General features: G+C 40.9%; 2 protein-coding genes across 3 annotated transcripts; both read right to left on the bottom strand.

Moving 5' to 3' along the window:
* Positions 1-246: 246 nt before the first annotated feature.
* On the bottom strand, positions 247-3,495 carry LOC137108545 (putative nuclease HARBI1). Of its 2 annotated transcripts, none has more exons than XM_067493262.1 (3): positions 2,724-3,495; positions 2,531-2,648; positions 247-1,724 (listed from the first exon to the last, which is right to left on the bottom strand). In XM_067493262.1, the coding sequence occupies exons 1-3, from the start codon at positions 3,422-3,424 to the stop codon at positions 1,278-1,280; spliced, it is 1,266 nt and encodes a 421-aa protein (XP_067349363.1). In that variant the 5' UTR covers positions 3,425-3,495; the 3' UTR covers positions 247-1,277. The 2 variants fall into 2 exon arrangements, with proteins under 2 accessions (XP_067349363.1, XP_067349364.1); XM_067493263.1 differs by having other exon boundaries at positions 247-1,721.
* Positions 3,496-9,231: 5,736 nt separating this feature from the next.
* Positions 9,232-14,909, bottom strand: irx5b (iroquois homeobox 5b). Its single transcript, XM_067493913.1, has 3 exons — positions 14,679-14,909; positions 13,565-13,955; positions 9,232-12,971 (listed from the first exon to the last, which is right to left on the bottom strand). Exons 1-3 carry the CDS (start codon positions 14,907-14,909, stop codon positions 12,358-12,360), a joined length of 1,236 nt encoding a protein of 411 aa, XP_067350014.1. The 3' UTR covers positions 9,232-12,357.
* Positions 14,910-14,924: the final 15 nt, after the last annotated feature.

Here is a 14,924-nt window from a genome sequence, read left to right as displayed (position 1 = left end):
ATACTAGTAGTGTAAATACAAAAGTTCTGAACAAAAAGTAACTCTTCTAGGTTTTAGAGCTCTTAAACAAAGTCGTGTTATAATAAAATGCTACATGTTCTTAGTCATTTATCATGTGGGCTTAAAATTGTTTGGTTGTATGGGTTAATTGGACTTAACTCGTAGCACATGAAACACACATGGACACAACGTTTTGCTGTCTTTGTGTACGTGCAGGACTGAAGAATCACAAGAGAAAAGGAAGAGAAGGACAGTGTTGACTTGGCCTTGAGAATGGAAAAAATAAATACAAAAATAATCTTTTTTCCTGCCTAAACTTTGTATTAAACAAACACAAACACAGAAATACACCAACAACTAACGAGCATATTCTCTACTCTGGTTAGTTTGTTGTAGATATACTGTAAGTAATAGCACCAGTCACATCATGGATGTAAGGGGAGTGCTGATAGTCAACAACACTGAGGCAGTTTTCCTCCTGTAGATCTCCTGAATGCATCTAGTGGTGAAATGAGTAATCACATCATTTACAGAAATAAAAACATTCACACCAAAGTGCAGAAATACTGTTCAGTAAAAATACAAATGCTACTGTACTGCTCATTACTGGTACTAAATGTAAAAGTACTCTATGTAGAGTGTCTCATTTGTCATCAGTGAATATTCAAATATTGGAATACAATTACTGATGCATTAATGCTTTCAACACATTAATATTGTTGCTGGTAACGATAGAGCTGATTTTTAATCATTCATTCTATCTCATAATTAAAATGTAAATTACTGTACATACTGCTGATTAGCTGCTGATTTTCACAGTGCTATCTAATGATTAAACTGTACTTAGTTGCATTAATCAGATTCTGAAAAGAAACGGCAGTTAACTAAATGTAGTAAATAAAAGTAAATTTGCCTTTTCCATGAATGTAGTGAAGACAAAGTATTGAACTGCAGAGAATGGAAAAACTAGTCAACTAGAAATACCTCAATATTTTGCATTAATACAGTACTTAAAACCCCATTCCCCTCCCCAGCTGTGCAGTGCCGGTCCAAGCCCGGTAGAAATTGGGGAGGGTTGCGTCATGAAGGGCATCCAGCGTAAAAACTGTGCCAAATCAACATGCGGACAATGATCTGCTGTGCCGACCCTAAAATCACGGGATAAGCCGAAAGGACAAAAAACAAAAACAAAAAAAAAAACAAACCCAGTACTTAAATAGACTTTGTGGTGAAGTTTACTGATCTGCTGGATTACTTTTTCAGTGTCAGTACTGTGTTTAGTACTGCAGTATAGTGAGCAAGTTGTAGGTGAGAGTGTCTCTGATGACCTCAGCAGTACAGTACGAGTCCTCTTCATACGGCTCTGTATCAGGCTGTCGTGAATAAATCCCAGCAGGAGCCATGTCTGTGTTCCATTCAGGAAGGAAAGAGTCTCCCAGATTTTCACAAATGTTGTGTAACACGCAACACGCAGCCACAATTCTGGAAATCATTGAGATATCAATGTCGCTTTTCTTCAGCAGACACCTCCAGCGGCCTTTCAGCCGCGCAAAGGCGATGTCGACCACGGACCGAGCTGAGGTGAGGGTGTAGGTGAAGCGACGCTGCTCAGGAGACAGCTGGTGCTCCAGGCTGTAGCCTTTCATCAGCCAAGGCTTCAGGGGGTACGATGAATCCCCGATCAGGTGGATGGGGATCTCCACTCCTTCAGAAATTAGCGACTTCTAAGAAAAACACAGCTTTAGTCATTGCAACAAAACAGACTCCAGTTGGTTGCTTTATCAGCTCAGTTCAGTTCAGTTTCCTCAGATGTCATACAAACACAAGTGTAAAACGTGTGATCCCATTTCTACACTGAGGATTGGAGTCAAGGCCAAAGGAATAAACAAGCATTATTTAATGGACAATTAAAAGAGGAGGTCTACATATTAAAAAGGAGAACTACGTTATCAACTTAAAACAGTGTGGTCTAACATTCTGAGACCTTACCAGGTAATTTTTTTCATTAAACCTAAAAATATTCAGAGCATTTAAGGATTTAAAAATGTGTTACCTATAAAATGATTTTTTTAGATTCTGCCTTACTTCTAGGAAGTGTATAACAAAAAGGGGCTGCACTGACACAAACCCTAAATCTGAAGGTAGGTTTGTGAATAAAACATTCTACATCACATTACCAATCATTAGCATCTAAAATCTCAATAAGAAAAAAAAAACACCCATCAGTTCTTCCCAAAGGGAAGACTTAAAAGGGTGTTCGGCAAAAATTAGCAAAAACTCTAAAACCAGAGAAAGTTTTGTCATTGTTCTACTTGAAAAATGATTGAAACAATCAGCTATGACTACTTTTTACAGGCATCAGCTAGTAAACTAATTATTTAAGATCAGTACTCTAAATCTGCATTCTGCCCACATGCATATTTAGCCAGTGTGTTTTATGGCAGCATGCGCTCTGTAAACTGACGGATGCTGTGGTCCACAAGGCAGCAGAGTAGGTAAAAGGGGGCTTTTACAGGCTCTGTCCTCTCACCTCTCTGGTGAACAGGTAACCGTCTGGGCGGTCCTCTGCTTTCAGGTACAGGTCTGAGCTGGACAGCACTGCTGCACTGCTTGTACTTCCAGGCCAGCCAGCGTACACATCAGTGAAACTTGGAAAGAACAAATAGCGTTAGGGCCGCATTAAAACGCTTTAAACAGAAAACATCATTGGGTGCAGTCCTCACCACACGTTGTGGTCCACCACAGCCTGCAGAATAACGGAGTGCCAGCCTCTCCTGTTCAGGTAATGGTCGGGGTTATTTCTCGGGGCCGCGATAGGGATGTGGGTCCCGCCGATGGCCCCCGCACACTGGGGGTAGCAGCGGTCCTTGAACGCAGCGATGGTGTCGTCCAGCCTCTGTCCGCTAGGAAGAGACACGAAGCGGTCGTACAGTCGCTCCACTATGGCCGAGGTAACCTGGCGAACAATTGTACACACCGTGGCGATCCCCACCCCGAACATGTCGGCGATGGAGCGGTACTCTCCGGACCAGGCGAACCACCACAGGGTGATGGCCAGTCTCCGGCGCGGCTCAATTGGGACTCGGTAGTTCGTCCTGCGGCGTTTAATGGCCGGACCGAGCAATTCGATTAGATAGTTGAACGTCGCTCGGGACACGCGAAACTGCGCCTTCCACTCCTCGTCGTCAAACGATTCGGCCATAGACCAAAAGTTCTGTCCGGGTCCCCGGTACCGGACCCATATGTGTCTACTGGTGGAATTGATGAGACTCAACACCGCGGCGATAGAGGACAACACGAATGCTCTCCTCCTCCGCAAGTACTGCCGCCGCCGCCGCTCTCTCTCCATCAACTCCCGCTCCCTCCTCCGCCTCAGGAGAGCTGTTTGAAGCCGGTACAGCTCCAGAATCTCGTCCCCGAACATCGGAGGAACATTCAGGCTTAAAACGGAATAAAGTAAAGCCCCTGTTAGTGACGGACACTCCTCCGGACTCGGCTCCATTTTGAACTGGCGGTAAACAAACTTTACGTCGCCTCCTTATGACGAACTGCTGGAGACAACCAGATGACCCCTGTCACACGTTATCGTATTAAAAAACACACATCAAACAACTTACAAACACCGCCCACCGCCCACTACGACCAATAATAAAAACATGGTAGAATTATGACATTTCTTAAAAACTGAGAAATTATAACCACACTCCAGTCCAGAAGGTGGCGCACATGATAGTCATTCACATAAACGCTGTGTACTACCAGCAATTAAATAAATTCAGAAGAAGACACGTGTTCCGTGTGAAGGCGGATGGCGGGAAAAACTGTCATTTCTGCGTATGTAAAACCAAACTGAATAAACACTATGAGTTAATTAGAAAGACGTCCATTACGCCACTTCTGGCTCAGTGAAACACTAAGTTAATATGAATTAACTGTTGAAACTGGTTCTGTTTCGAAGCCTTTGACACAGGTTTTACATGGGAAATTAGTGAAATAAATGATAGAACAGTTGATCAGAATACACAGTGTTTTAAAGCTGCCATTGTTGTTATCTGTGTGTGGCAGGTAGACACTAGGACTCAGGTTGGGGTGGTGGCAACAGAGGAGCAGCAGCCAATGAGAGAAACCGCAACCTGATTAAGAAAGAAATGTTGAACAGGTGCTTCTCATTCTGCTGGTACTGTTGAGATGCTTGTGGTTTTAGTAAGTTACAGTTGATATTTTTGTGTTTTGTATTTTAATGTCTGTAGTAGAGGCAGGTGCTTAAATGCTCAAAAAACAAAACAAAAAAAGTGGATCTGCCATAACTTTTATAGGTTAACGAGTTGAGCAGTCTCATCACCTGGGGTAAGGTGTGGTGTTTGAGTTTATATAAAAATATATAATGTATGGTTATTTCCTTACACATATAGTAACAGTGCTTTGCTAGTTTGCAGGTAGACCACTGACTGCCATTTATTATAGTATTGCTGTACATTGTGGTTTTAATTTGTTAGGTGGGTTGAGTTTTAATCCTCCTTTTGTTTGTAGTACTGCGGTGGGTTGGGGCCTCCACCCATGGGTATGGTTGGTATATTGGGAATTCAGTCACTGTTATACTGCATGTTTAGTGTTTGTATGGTTTGTTGTCCCTTTTATTTAATATGATTGTGCTTTGTTGTGTGGTAATTTCACATTTAGGACACTCCGAGCCATAGTATGACTATCCGCCTTCTTTTCCTTTAATTTTAGGATTTTAATATTGTAGTGTTTTTTTGTTATGGCAGTTAACCCACACTGACTGTTGTGACCTCTTTATTGAAGCCCCCGTGGTTAATTTATACATTTAATCTTGACTAGGTATCTCAGGAAACTCAATGTCACATCTTTGTTACATCTGTTTTAACTAAAGGCTGAAGCTGTAATACAGCAGAATCAGAAGTAGATCTGATGTTTAAATCGGTGGGAAACCTTTCTGATTAGACTTTTCTTGCGCATTTTAGCGTGGTATTTGTGTTTCTAAAGCTCCATATTGGGTCGAATATATTCTTCGAGATTAGATTACCACTGAAGCTTTTTGAAGAGTAAAATGTGTTGCAGTTTTTATAAAGAATTTGAATAATTAAGTTAGAACAAAATTCATGAAAAACTAGACCCCATTTTCTGCTTCATGTAGTAAAATAATTTGAGAAAGAAATTTCAGCAAAGATTTTAATTGAAGAGGCTTCAATTAAAAGGAAAAATACTAAAGCCAGGTTTTTGTTAGTCTGTGAATCAGAAGTCAGACCTATACAAATACATCAAGCTAAAACTATGTTGGTACAATCCAACAGCCCTGCAGTAAATCGATCTTCATGAAGGTTATAATGTTCCGACTGTTTCAGAGAGCGTTGATTTAGCTACAGTTTATGCTAATGATGTGTAATGATGACAAGTGGTTCTGTTATTTTGCCTCATTGATAAAAGGATATTTACGTGGAAACATGTGACAGTGAAACTGCCTAATGTGAAAATACTATGGTAAATAATGCAATTAAAATGCAGAAATTTTGAAAGTCATTTAAAAAAAAAAGTAATTGTTGTGTGACACAAAGAAACTAAATGAACCAACATCAGAAATGTTGTGAAGAAAAAGTCTGACAATAACACTACTGCTTCCAGCAGAGAAGACAGCTGAAGCTTCAGAGGAATTTTCAGTTTGGATCCGAGTCCCAGCAGGTCTCTGACAGACTCAGGTGGAGCATGAGGCCAGGCCGTCTGCTGTGGGGAGGGACAAGAAATATTCAAAAGACTGGGAACAGGAGTGGAGGAAGTCCTTAGTATGCAGACTGATGTGACTTGGCTTGTATAATACTATAAACAACACTAACAAAAATTTAAAATGCATCAAGTTAAGGTGGAAAGTAAATGCAGAAAACAAAGGTGGATGGGAGGAATTAAAGTGTTCAGGACAAGGAACCAGAAGTGCAAAACCACTAAATGACTTATTTCTTTTAGGACTCATTCCTAAGGTAACTATAGCTGTCAGATGCATGGAGCAGTTGAAAATGCATAAAAGCTGATACCTCACTGCCATTATTCTGAAAACTATTGAATGTGTCATGAGACATTTCCTCTCCTGGCACTTTGTTTTCTGTGTCTCCTCCCTGACAGAGATATGAAGCCTGTTTAAATAGAAGCATTATCCAGTGGAATAAATGCAGTAGTGGATGGCACCAGGTGACACTGGATATATTGCAGCCGGTTAGCGGGGGCTAGGCTAACAGGATGCCACCCAGTCAAACACATGGAGCAGCTTCCTGTTGTGTGACATGCAACGGTAAGGGTCACTGAAGGTATGACTGCAAGCAAACGGCACCATCTGTCTCCCAGCTCTTGCCAAGTCTCCAGCGGCTGCAGGAGGAAACTCGACACCAGTTTTATTCACACCTCCACTCTGACACTCACCTTGATGTTCTAATGTTAATTTCATGTTATTTGTCGAGCCTCTGCAGATACAGAGCTGCTACCTTCATCAACAATTCAATCAAAAGAAAATGAATTTCAGTAATTTCTCTAAATGGAAAACACCATTTGTTGTTTTATTGAAAATTCATCTTCTTCTTTCAGTGTTGCATCTGAATCATGTTAATATCTTTGGGTTTTGTTGGTTGGATAAAACCTGACATTTAAAAATGTTAAGGTAGGACCAATTTCACTATTTATTTATTTATTTTAATGCTTTATGCCTTATTAACTAATGCATCAAACACAAACTCAATACTCAAGGTGCAAGTAACTGCATGGAAAAACTACTAAAATCCAATGTTGGTGGGTTACACAGCAGAGAAACTCAAATTTTTAAAAGTTCATAATATTTTGCTTTTATACTTCAGACCAACTTTATAAAGTTGTAAAGTCTGAAACTTTTGCAGTGATGGAAAAAAAAAAGACCACGGTCTTACTTCCCAAAAAGTGGAACTTACAAGTGGAGTTTAAGTGTAATTTTGGTATATTTACAGTAAGATTAGGAAAACAACATTAGATCAGTGTGACCTGATCTGATGATTAAACAAGGTCAAAATAAAATTTTACATTTAGAAAAAGTAATTTAACGGGTTCCATTATAAATGTCATCCAACATGAGGTGATGCAGTTTTTTAATTTTTTTTTATCATTTGTCAAATGATAAAATTAGTTGAAAATTACCTTGTTCCTATATGGAAATAATTACTTAAAATTTTTTTTTTTTTTTTTTTTCTCATGTAATTGAACTGATAGCAAGTTGTCACTGATTACAGCCCACAACTGGTAAATGTATTTGTGCAGCAGTGGGGGGCGCTGCAAGCAAAGCAAAAGGAAGCCTGTGACGCCGTTTTCATCACCTCAGTGTTTGCATTTGAACTCTGCCACTTACCACAAAAAGGATTTGGTTTAAACTTTTTATCTGCAACTATCCCTTAACACAAACTGACATATAGAAGGTTTAAGATATACTCAAACACTTTAAAATGACGAGAGACTGTCTGTGACAGGCTTGGGGGTGGTAGATGTCCTGTTAATCCGCCTCAGAGACTGTCGAAAAATAGAATAATAAACCCGTTAAAAGGTCTCACCTGGCCCAGGTGTGTCCCCCTCTGCTATGCAGAGAGCAGACGCTGTGTTTTCACATAAATGATTAGTTTAGATTTTATGTTCACTTGGAAAAGAAGATTTGAAGATCGGCCTAAATTGGAGAGATTTGGGTGTCACTCAATCTTCTTAAACTCTCTAACCCTCTGAATCTACGCAGACCTCCAACAGATCCTGCTGCTTCTCCACACTCTTTATGATCTGACGGCGTCGCACTAAATTGTATCATTAGTGTTCGTTTGCTCCAGACTGAGCGCTGCCAGGTTGATCTACACCGATCAATACCCTCTGTTTCCTCTGATCACCGTCAGCATAGCTCATGAATTATTGATCACAATCACACAAACATTTTCTTTTTCCAGGCGTGAATCAATGTTTTATAGCGCAGGCGGCTTCTGCTCTTTTCCTACTGTTCTCAGTAAAATGGTCACAGTTCATTTGTTACTGTCTCATTTTAAACATTTGCACTGCGTTCAGCCTGGTGTTGTTTTAGCACAGCTGACTCTGGATTTTCCTTTTGGATTTAAGAAATGCTGTGTAATTGGCCTAAATAATAAAAGCCTCACAGCAATAGCTGCCGATTTCAGCATTAGTAGAACATGGTCGTCAAATTCTCAGTTTTAGTATGACTGTAGCTCAGTTGGTAAAAGCAGTCGTCCACGGACAACAGGGTGAATAGTTCAATACCCAGTGCTATATGTCGAAGTTTCTCTGGGCAAGTCACTGAACCCCTAACAGCCCATTCCCGTCTCCAGCTGTGCAGTGCTGGTCTAAGCCCGGTAGAAATTGGGGAGGGTTGCGTCATGAAGGGCATCCAGCGTAAAAACTGTGCCAAATATACCTGCGGACAATGATCCGCTGTGGCGAAACTGAACTCACGGGATAAGCCGAAAAGACAAAAAAAAAAAAACATAAGTATTGCCACAATGGTAAATTATTTCAATACATTTGAAAATACTACAAATATGTTTTTACTGAAAACTAAAGTAAAAGTAAAATAATTAAAGAGTAAAATAACTTGACTGAATTTCTCCAGTTTGGGAATTTTCCTACTTTTTTTCAATTAACTTCACATAATTATTTACAGGCTCAGAAAATTCTACATCATTGCTAAAATAAAAATGTCTAAATTTAGCTTTAACATTTGTACTTACCCACACAGTCTGAGGTATCAGTCAACATGAATAAACCTTATGGTAAAAATATGTCCTCAGAATTTTCCTGTATTTATATTTGAAATAAATCAAATCATAACTTTAAAATAGTGTTATTTAATGTCAAAATGTTTTCATCGATTGAGTAAAATCATAAATCAGATTTTCATTTTCACAGACTTGTGAAAATGCAAATCTTTTAAATTATGCATCCCCAAAGCGTATCTAGTGACAACAGTACATTAGAAATAAATAACTATATTTGTTGTATTGATTTTTCTTCTCAGATCTGCTAAGATGCAGAGAATCAAACTAATAATAACTACAGTGAATCAAATGTTTGAATATACTAAAATTTAAAAACCCATTTAAATTCCTTCAGAACGGTAAAAACAAATCTGTAACTTTTCAGGATTTAATGTCCAAAGACTTTTGCTTAAAAAAACAAAATTAAATAAATAAATAATGCAGCTTTTTCTGTGCAGACTTGTTGAGATTCATCATCTCCATTTTATTGTTGCATGTAGTTAAATATCGTGTAACAGAGTTCACTTCTCCACCTGCGCAGATTCACAGCTATTGCTCAGGATGAAACTTTGAAACGTTCCTGCTGTTGGTTTCCTCTGCAGGGCTGAGGACGATCGTTTCAGTGCACACAGTCCAGTTGTTGAGAGCTTATGTTTGCTGCTGTAGGATCAGGATCAAATCCACCCACCTCAAAACGATCTACATTTGAAATTTGCACAATTAATTCCTCAAAGATGCACTGAGAAAGTGTGAAGATGTAAAAAGCTGTAATCCTCTTAGCTGCTGATTCTTTGGGTCTTTCAGCTTAATGCTAAGGAACCTGCTCGCTGTTCTAAATCACCTCGTGTACAGGGAGGCAAAATAACACATTCAGTCTGCTTTTCTGACTTTGTTTACAGACCTGCTGCTGCCAACTAGTAGAAAATAAACTGTGTATGAGAAACGTCATTGACTTTTAGTTTGCATTTAACAAATTTTCACTGATTTGATGAGGGTCAAAATTCACAGTATTTGTTCTGAGCACAAACATATTTCAAAGTTAATCTAAAGTCCATTTAGGTGGAAATCTTGCTAAGCTGTTTTTACTTTCCTGCCACTGTAGCTCAACATGGAAACACAAAGAAGGAAAAAGACTGAAGAAGCCTTGTATTATTCTGACACACACATTTCTGTACCTGCACAGAACAGGGACTATAGATTTTAGTTGAAAAGGGCTTTTAAAAAAGCATATATTTTTATCAGGAGAAAGTAAAACTTTCAGTAAAACTGGCCTATGTTCATATAAACACCTGTTCTTTCAAGATGGACTTGGAAAAACGGTGAACTAGGACTTCAAGGGTGTCAATGCAACAGCTCAAAGACCACATTCAAAAGCCCAAAGAGAAACAGCATTTCATCAAAATCTGCAGCTGAGATGGATCCGGGTGAGTTTCCTCAGTTTTAGTCATATCGGACTAAGTCACGTTGTGTTGGATCGAGTTACGTTAGGTTTGTTTGGTTAATTCCGGTCAAGTTGGATTGAATCGGGGTAAGTTAGGTTGAGTTAGGTCAGTTACAACCAATATGAAATTGGGAGAGGTCAGAACCTAGTCAGATTTAATTCAGTCAGCCTGGATTAACTGATATGGAGTTTGAGTTTAATTTTTATTAGCACAAAGAACTGATCAGGCATCAGTGAAGAGAACTGTTGTCATTCCTAGACAGGTAAAGTAGAGTCAGGTACTTTTGGACTGAGTCGAGGGGAGTTCGATAGATGTTGAGCAGAGTTGGTTTGGAAACAAAAGCAGAAGCACCGGGACAAGTTGAACATTTATGTCACTGTCAGACTGTGGAGTGCAGCAACATAAAGCCTGATTGCTGCTGCTCAGTAAACTCAGTATTGCTTCACATTACTTAACTACATTACTTAACAGTCTGTTTTTTCTAAGAACAGTAAAGAAAACAACTCGTCGTCCTTTGACAAAGGAAACATGCCTTTGTGAATTTTTAGAATAAAGTGACATTCTGAAACATTGACAAACTTAAAGCTTTCCTTTCCTCTTGATACTTTCTATACACTAGCTGATAATATTGTACGTTAATAAAATGTTCAGTGCATAGCTGTTTATTGTAATGTAGGATTTGTACAGTGCAGCCAGTCATCAAACATAATCCGTAATTATTATCTTAGAGTTGGTCACAAATACTTGAGTTGTTATAGACTGAATTTATATAATCGACCCTGTCAGCAGTTTCTGTGGCCACAGATTTATTAAAATGTAGACGTGAATTTAGTGAAGTTCGGAGAACGACTGTGAGACCTTTAACACTGACATCAGACACAACATGCTGATTAAGCTTCAAACCAAACCATGATCTATCTCTAACCTTAACCAGCATGATATATCACCTAAACCACAGATGGGACTATGAAGTCAAAGTCTGGACAAAACATTTTAGAAGACAGTGTTAATATGATAAACAACAAGGCTTAAGCTGATAAAACTTTACTTAATGTAACGATTTAATTACATGGTCCATCTCTGGCTTGAATTAAGCAGCACCAATTAAAAATGTCACTGTGGTCTGTGACTCAAACCTGAGGTTTCAGACAAAGCCTGACTAATTTTCTCTTACAAACACACTAAGGGGTTGATAATTGACCAGTGATGTGATGTAGCAGCTATTCTGTCCAACGTGATCTTTTCTGCTGAGTGAAATCTATTAGAGGTAACAGATAAAAGTGGAAAACTCTTACCCACACTCTGGATTGAAATACTAATGCCTTAATTTTACCGAGCCCCCACTGGGAGAAAACCACGTTTTGACCCAGTGATCTGCTGGTACTGGGTATAGATTTCATGGACCTTTGTGCCCCTGATTTAAACTTTTTCTCACTTTCTAGGATTTAAATTAGTTTAGATTTTTCTGTTTGAAATTTGATTGAAATGAAGTCAGAAATGATAGAAACTTTCATCACCAACAAGGGCCTGTGCAGGAACCAGATTGACAGAAATGTTAAAACCCTCGATTTTCTGTGATCAGTTCCTGTTTGCAGCAGTGGATCATGGATGTTCAGACAACTCTGTATTTTACGATGATACTGAAGAAAATGTTAAAACATCAAGACTCTGAATGAAGTTCTGGGGATCTTTTGTTTCTCTAGTTTCTTGGTGGATTTATGATGGTTTATTCAGATTGACACCACAGAAAACCATTTCCTCAGGGGCACCGTGGAGATTTTATTTCCTACAAGCCCCTGTGGAGCTCACCTGTTTTATTTTATAACTGGCATTTTTTCTGCTTAAAAAGACCCCCCTTCCTCCTGTTAACATGTTTCCTGAGCAGTTTTGTGCAGCGTTAATTTGAAAAACTGCAGGTGATCATTTGTGTATTAATAAACTATCTTTAATTAGACTTCATGTCCTGTGCAGAAACGCACTACAAAGGTTAAATCTTATCAACATAGAAAAACTCAGTCTAAAAGGAAATATGAGTGTTTCTGCTGCCTCTTGTCTTTAAATCCAGTCTTTTCTGAGAAGAATCCCACAAACTGTTATGTCCCCTTAAATAAATAAATAAGTTGTGTCTCCAGGCTCTCCTGGCTCTACGCGTTCGTCATGCCTTTCTTGAGTTCGTGCAGCTCCAGCTGGCTCTGGCTGCGCAGTCTGTAGGCCTCGGCTCTTTGCAGCACCGTCTGCTGTAATCCGTTTAAATGTGAACCGGAGCCGCCGTGCAGTGGCCCCAGGGGCCCGTAGCTGGAGTATCCGGGGATGAAGGGGGAGGTGTAGTATAGGTGCCGAGGCAGGGCGGGGCTGTGAGGGAACGGGGTCCGGGGTGTGGGCGTTGGGACCGGCTGCTGTGCAGCTGCCCCACTCTGTGAACAGTCATTACATCCTTTACTTTTGTCCGAGGATGTGGCGATCTCAGCCAGGGACCACAACTTGGGCTTAGGGGCCGGGTTTGATCCCTGGGTGGTGCTACAGGAGCCTCCGTGCTCCTTAGGGCTCAACTTGTGCTGCTGGTCTGAAGCTCTGAGTGTCCCCAGTGCTACGGTTTGAGGAGGACCCCCTGTGGAGGTGGGGCTCGGGATGTGGGGCAGCCTCCGGTCCCCCAAGTCTAGAAGGTCAGAGTCAGTGATTCCTCGGTCGGTGTCGCTGCCGCTGTCCTCTCTGTACATCAGCCGGCAGGAGTCTCCCTCAGAGGGGGGGGCACGGCCGGCTGCACACAGTAGAAGGGGTCAGGTCAGAAGGAGATTAACAGAGTCACACACACATACTCGTGTCGTTCTAAACCTGTGAGGACACTTATTACCATGTACTAATACTAATCATTTTTCTAAGCAATATGCAATATATTTTTCAGGCCATTTACTTAATTGAATGAGAACTTTAAAGTGCAATACTGCTGCTTTTACTGAGGTAAAATCATCAGTTCATTCAATTTTTGTTTGCTTAAATCAAGTCTGGCTTATTTTTCTACACTTCATTATTTGGTGTCACTTGCTGATGTCACACACTGTCCCTGACCTGAGCTGCCCCCCAGCATCCCAACCTGCCCCAGCTACTTGTGATCACTGCAAAAAAAAGAACAATTTACATAAATTACTGCTCATTTATTAGATTCACTAGTGCTTCTGTTTGCAGGGATGTGAACTTGTGTTAAAAACGTGCAAACATAACTTTTGTGATGGATCAGTAAGTGGTCCGGAGTTGCACACGGACATTTACAGTCATATTTCCTGGTCTAAAGCTGAACCCGTCGGCTCAGCTCAGACACGTTTTGAGTTGGTGTGGCTGCCCCCTCCCACTCACCGGTCTCGCTCTTTATCTCCACCTCTTCGTTATTGGTCCTCATCGACTCCTCATCCTCGTCATTACGTTCCAAGTCGATGTTGTCTTCCTCCTCCTCGTCTTCGCTCCTGTTCCTGGGGGTCCATGTCATCTTGTTTTCCTTCTTCAGCCTGCGGCGGGCGTTAGCAAACCAGGTGGACACCTGGGTCAGGGTCATCTTGGTGATAATGGCCAGCATGATCTTCTCCCCCTTGGTGGGGTACGGGTTTTTGCGGTGCTCGTTGAGCCAGGCCTTCAGCGTGGCCGTGGCGTCCCGCGTGGCATTTTTCCTGTAGGCGGGGTCTCCGTAGGGATAGGGCCCCAGGGCCCCAAATGGGTGGTAGTCCAGGGAGGAGGCGTCGTAGCCCGGACTCTGAAACATAAAATTAGGACATTTTAAACATGTGAAGCTTTTCTCAAAATGAACATTTTAGTTTTATTGTAGTGATTATTTTTATTGCTGAAGTGTTTCCTCTGACACACACACACACACACACACACAAACTCTTCTCAGAGAAGCTGATAGTAAAACAGGGGAAACACAGGTTCCATTAAACAAACATTTAATTGAATTACATTTAATTTGTTCGACCCAGACAGACTCTCAGTGAAACATCACTGTAAATGTGTTTGAGTCAAACATTTATTTTATGTTTTCCTGAGAAGCTGGAGCCTGAGCTTCAGGTCACAGATGCCGATGGACTGTTGATGTTCAGCTGCTAAATGCAGGAGAACAAATGTTTTAAATCTCTGCAACACTGAGGAAAACCACTAACTACACCAATCACCAAGACTAAACTTATAGAACACAGAACAAACACATGACTTTTTGTTTTTCTCGTTCTTTTCTCATTATAGGATTTTTTTTCATTCAGAACTCAGATAACTCAATAAACATGAAGCGACCTACGATTTGACATGTTTAGTTTACTCATAATTTTCAGGCTGAAGTTTGACTTTTAAATTAATGTACAAACGGTCACATTTCAAAGCAGCAGAACTTCTTGTAAATGGTTTAACGCACTCCGACTCCTCACCATCAGCACGAATCACAAACTGAGCGCAAACAGACGAAAGTGTCGGTACCGACACTCACCACAAAGGAGTTGAGGGTAGCAGCGGCCCGGGGCTCCCCGCCGTACGGTAGGTGGGAGTTGAATCCGGGAGAAGTTGCTGAGCCCGAGTACGGAGCGAAGGCGGAGCCCGAGGAGGAGCGGCCGAGCTCCTCCGTCCTCGGACCCAGGATGACCCCTGAGCTGAAGGACGGGCAGGAATGCAGAGCCAGAGACACGGACGGCTGGAAGAGGAAGCCCTGAGGATAAGCCATGACACGGAGCCGGAG

Source organism: Channa argus, chromosome 23, assembly GCF_033026475.1.
Source record: "Channa argus isolate prfri chromosome 23, Channa argus male v1.0, whole genome shotgun sequence".
Taxonomy (NCBI): Eukaryota; Metazoa; Chordata; class Actinopteri; order Anabantiformes; family Channidae; genus Channa; species Channa argus.
This window is presented reverse-complemented; position numbering and strand designations above follow the sequence as displayed.

What these genes read in the sequence shown, in the direction of transcription:
- irx5b (XM_067493913.1), bottom strand. Translation starts at nt 14,909, where the DNA reads ATGGCTTATCCTCAGGGCTTCCTCTTCCAGCCGTCCGTGTCTCTGGCT. An exon ending in CTACCCTCAACTCCTTTGTG is followed by an intron (nt 13,956 to 14,678) that starts GTGAGTGTCGGT and finishes TTTATGTTTCAG; the next exon opens with AGTCCGGGCTACGACGCCTC. An exon ending in GGAGATAAAGAGCGAGACCG is followed by an intron (nt 12,972 to 13,564) that starts GTGAGTGGGAGG and finishes TACTGTGTGCAG; the next exon opens with CCGGCCGTGCCCCCCCCTCT.
- LOC137108545 (XM_067493262.1), bottom strand. Translation starts at nt 3,424, where the DNA reads ATGTTCGGGGACGAGATTCTGGAGCTGTACCGGCTTCAAACAGCTCTC. An exon ending in GTGGTGGACCACAACGTGTG is followed by an intron (nt 2,649 to 2,723) that starts GTGAGGACTGCA and finishes GTTCTTTCCAAG; the next exon opens with TTTCACTGATGTGTACGCTG. An exon ending in GTTACCTGTTCACCAGAGAG is followed by an intron (nt 1,725 to 2,530) that starts GTGAGAGGACAG and finishes TGTTTTTCTTAG; the next exon opens with AAGTCGCTAATTTCTGAAGG.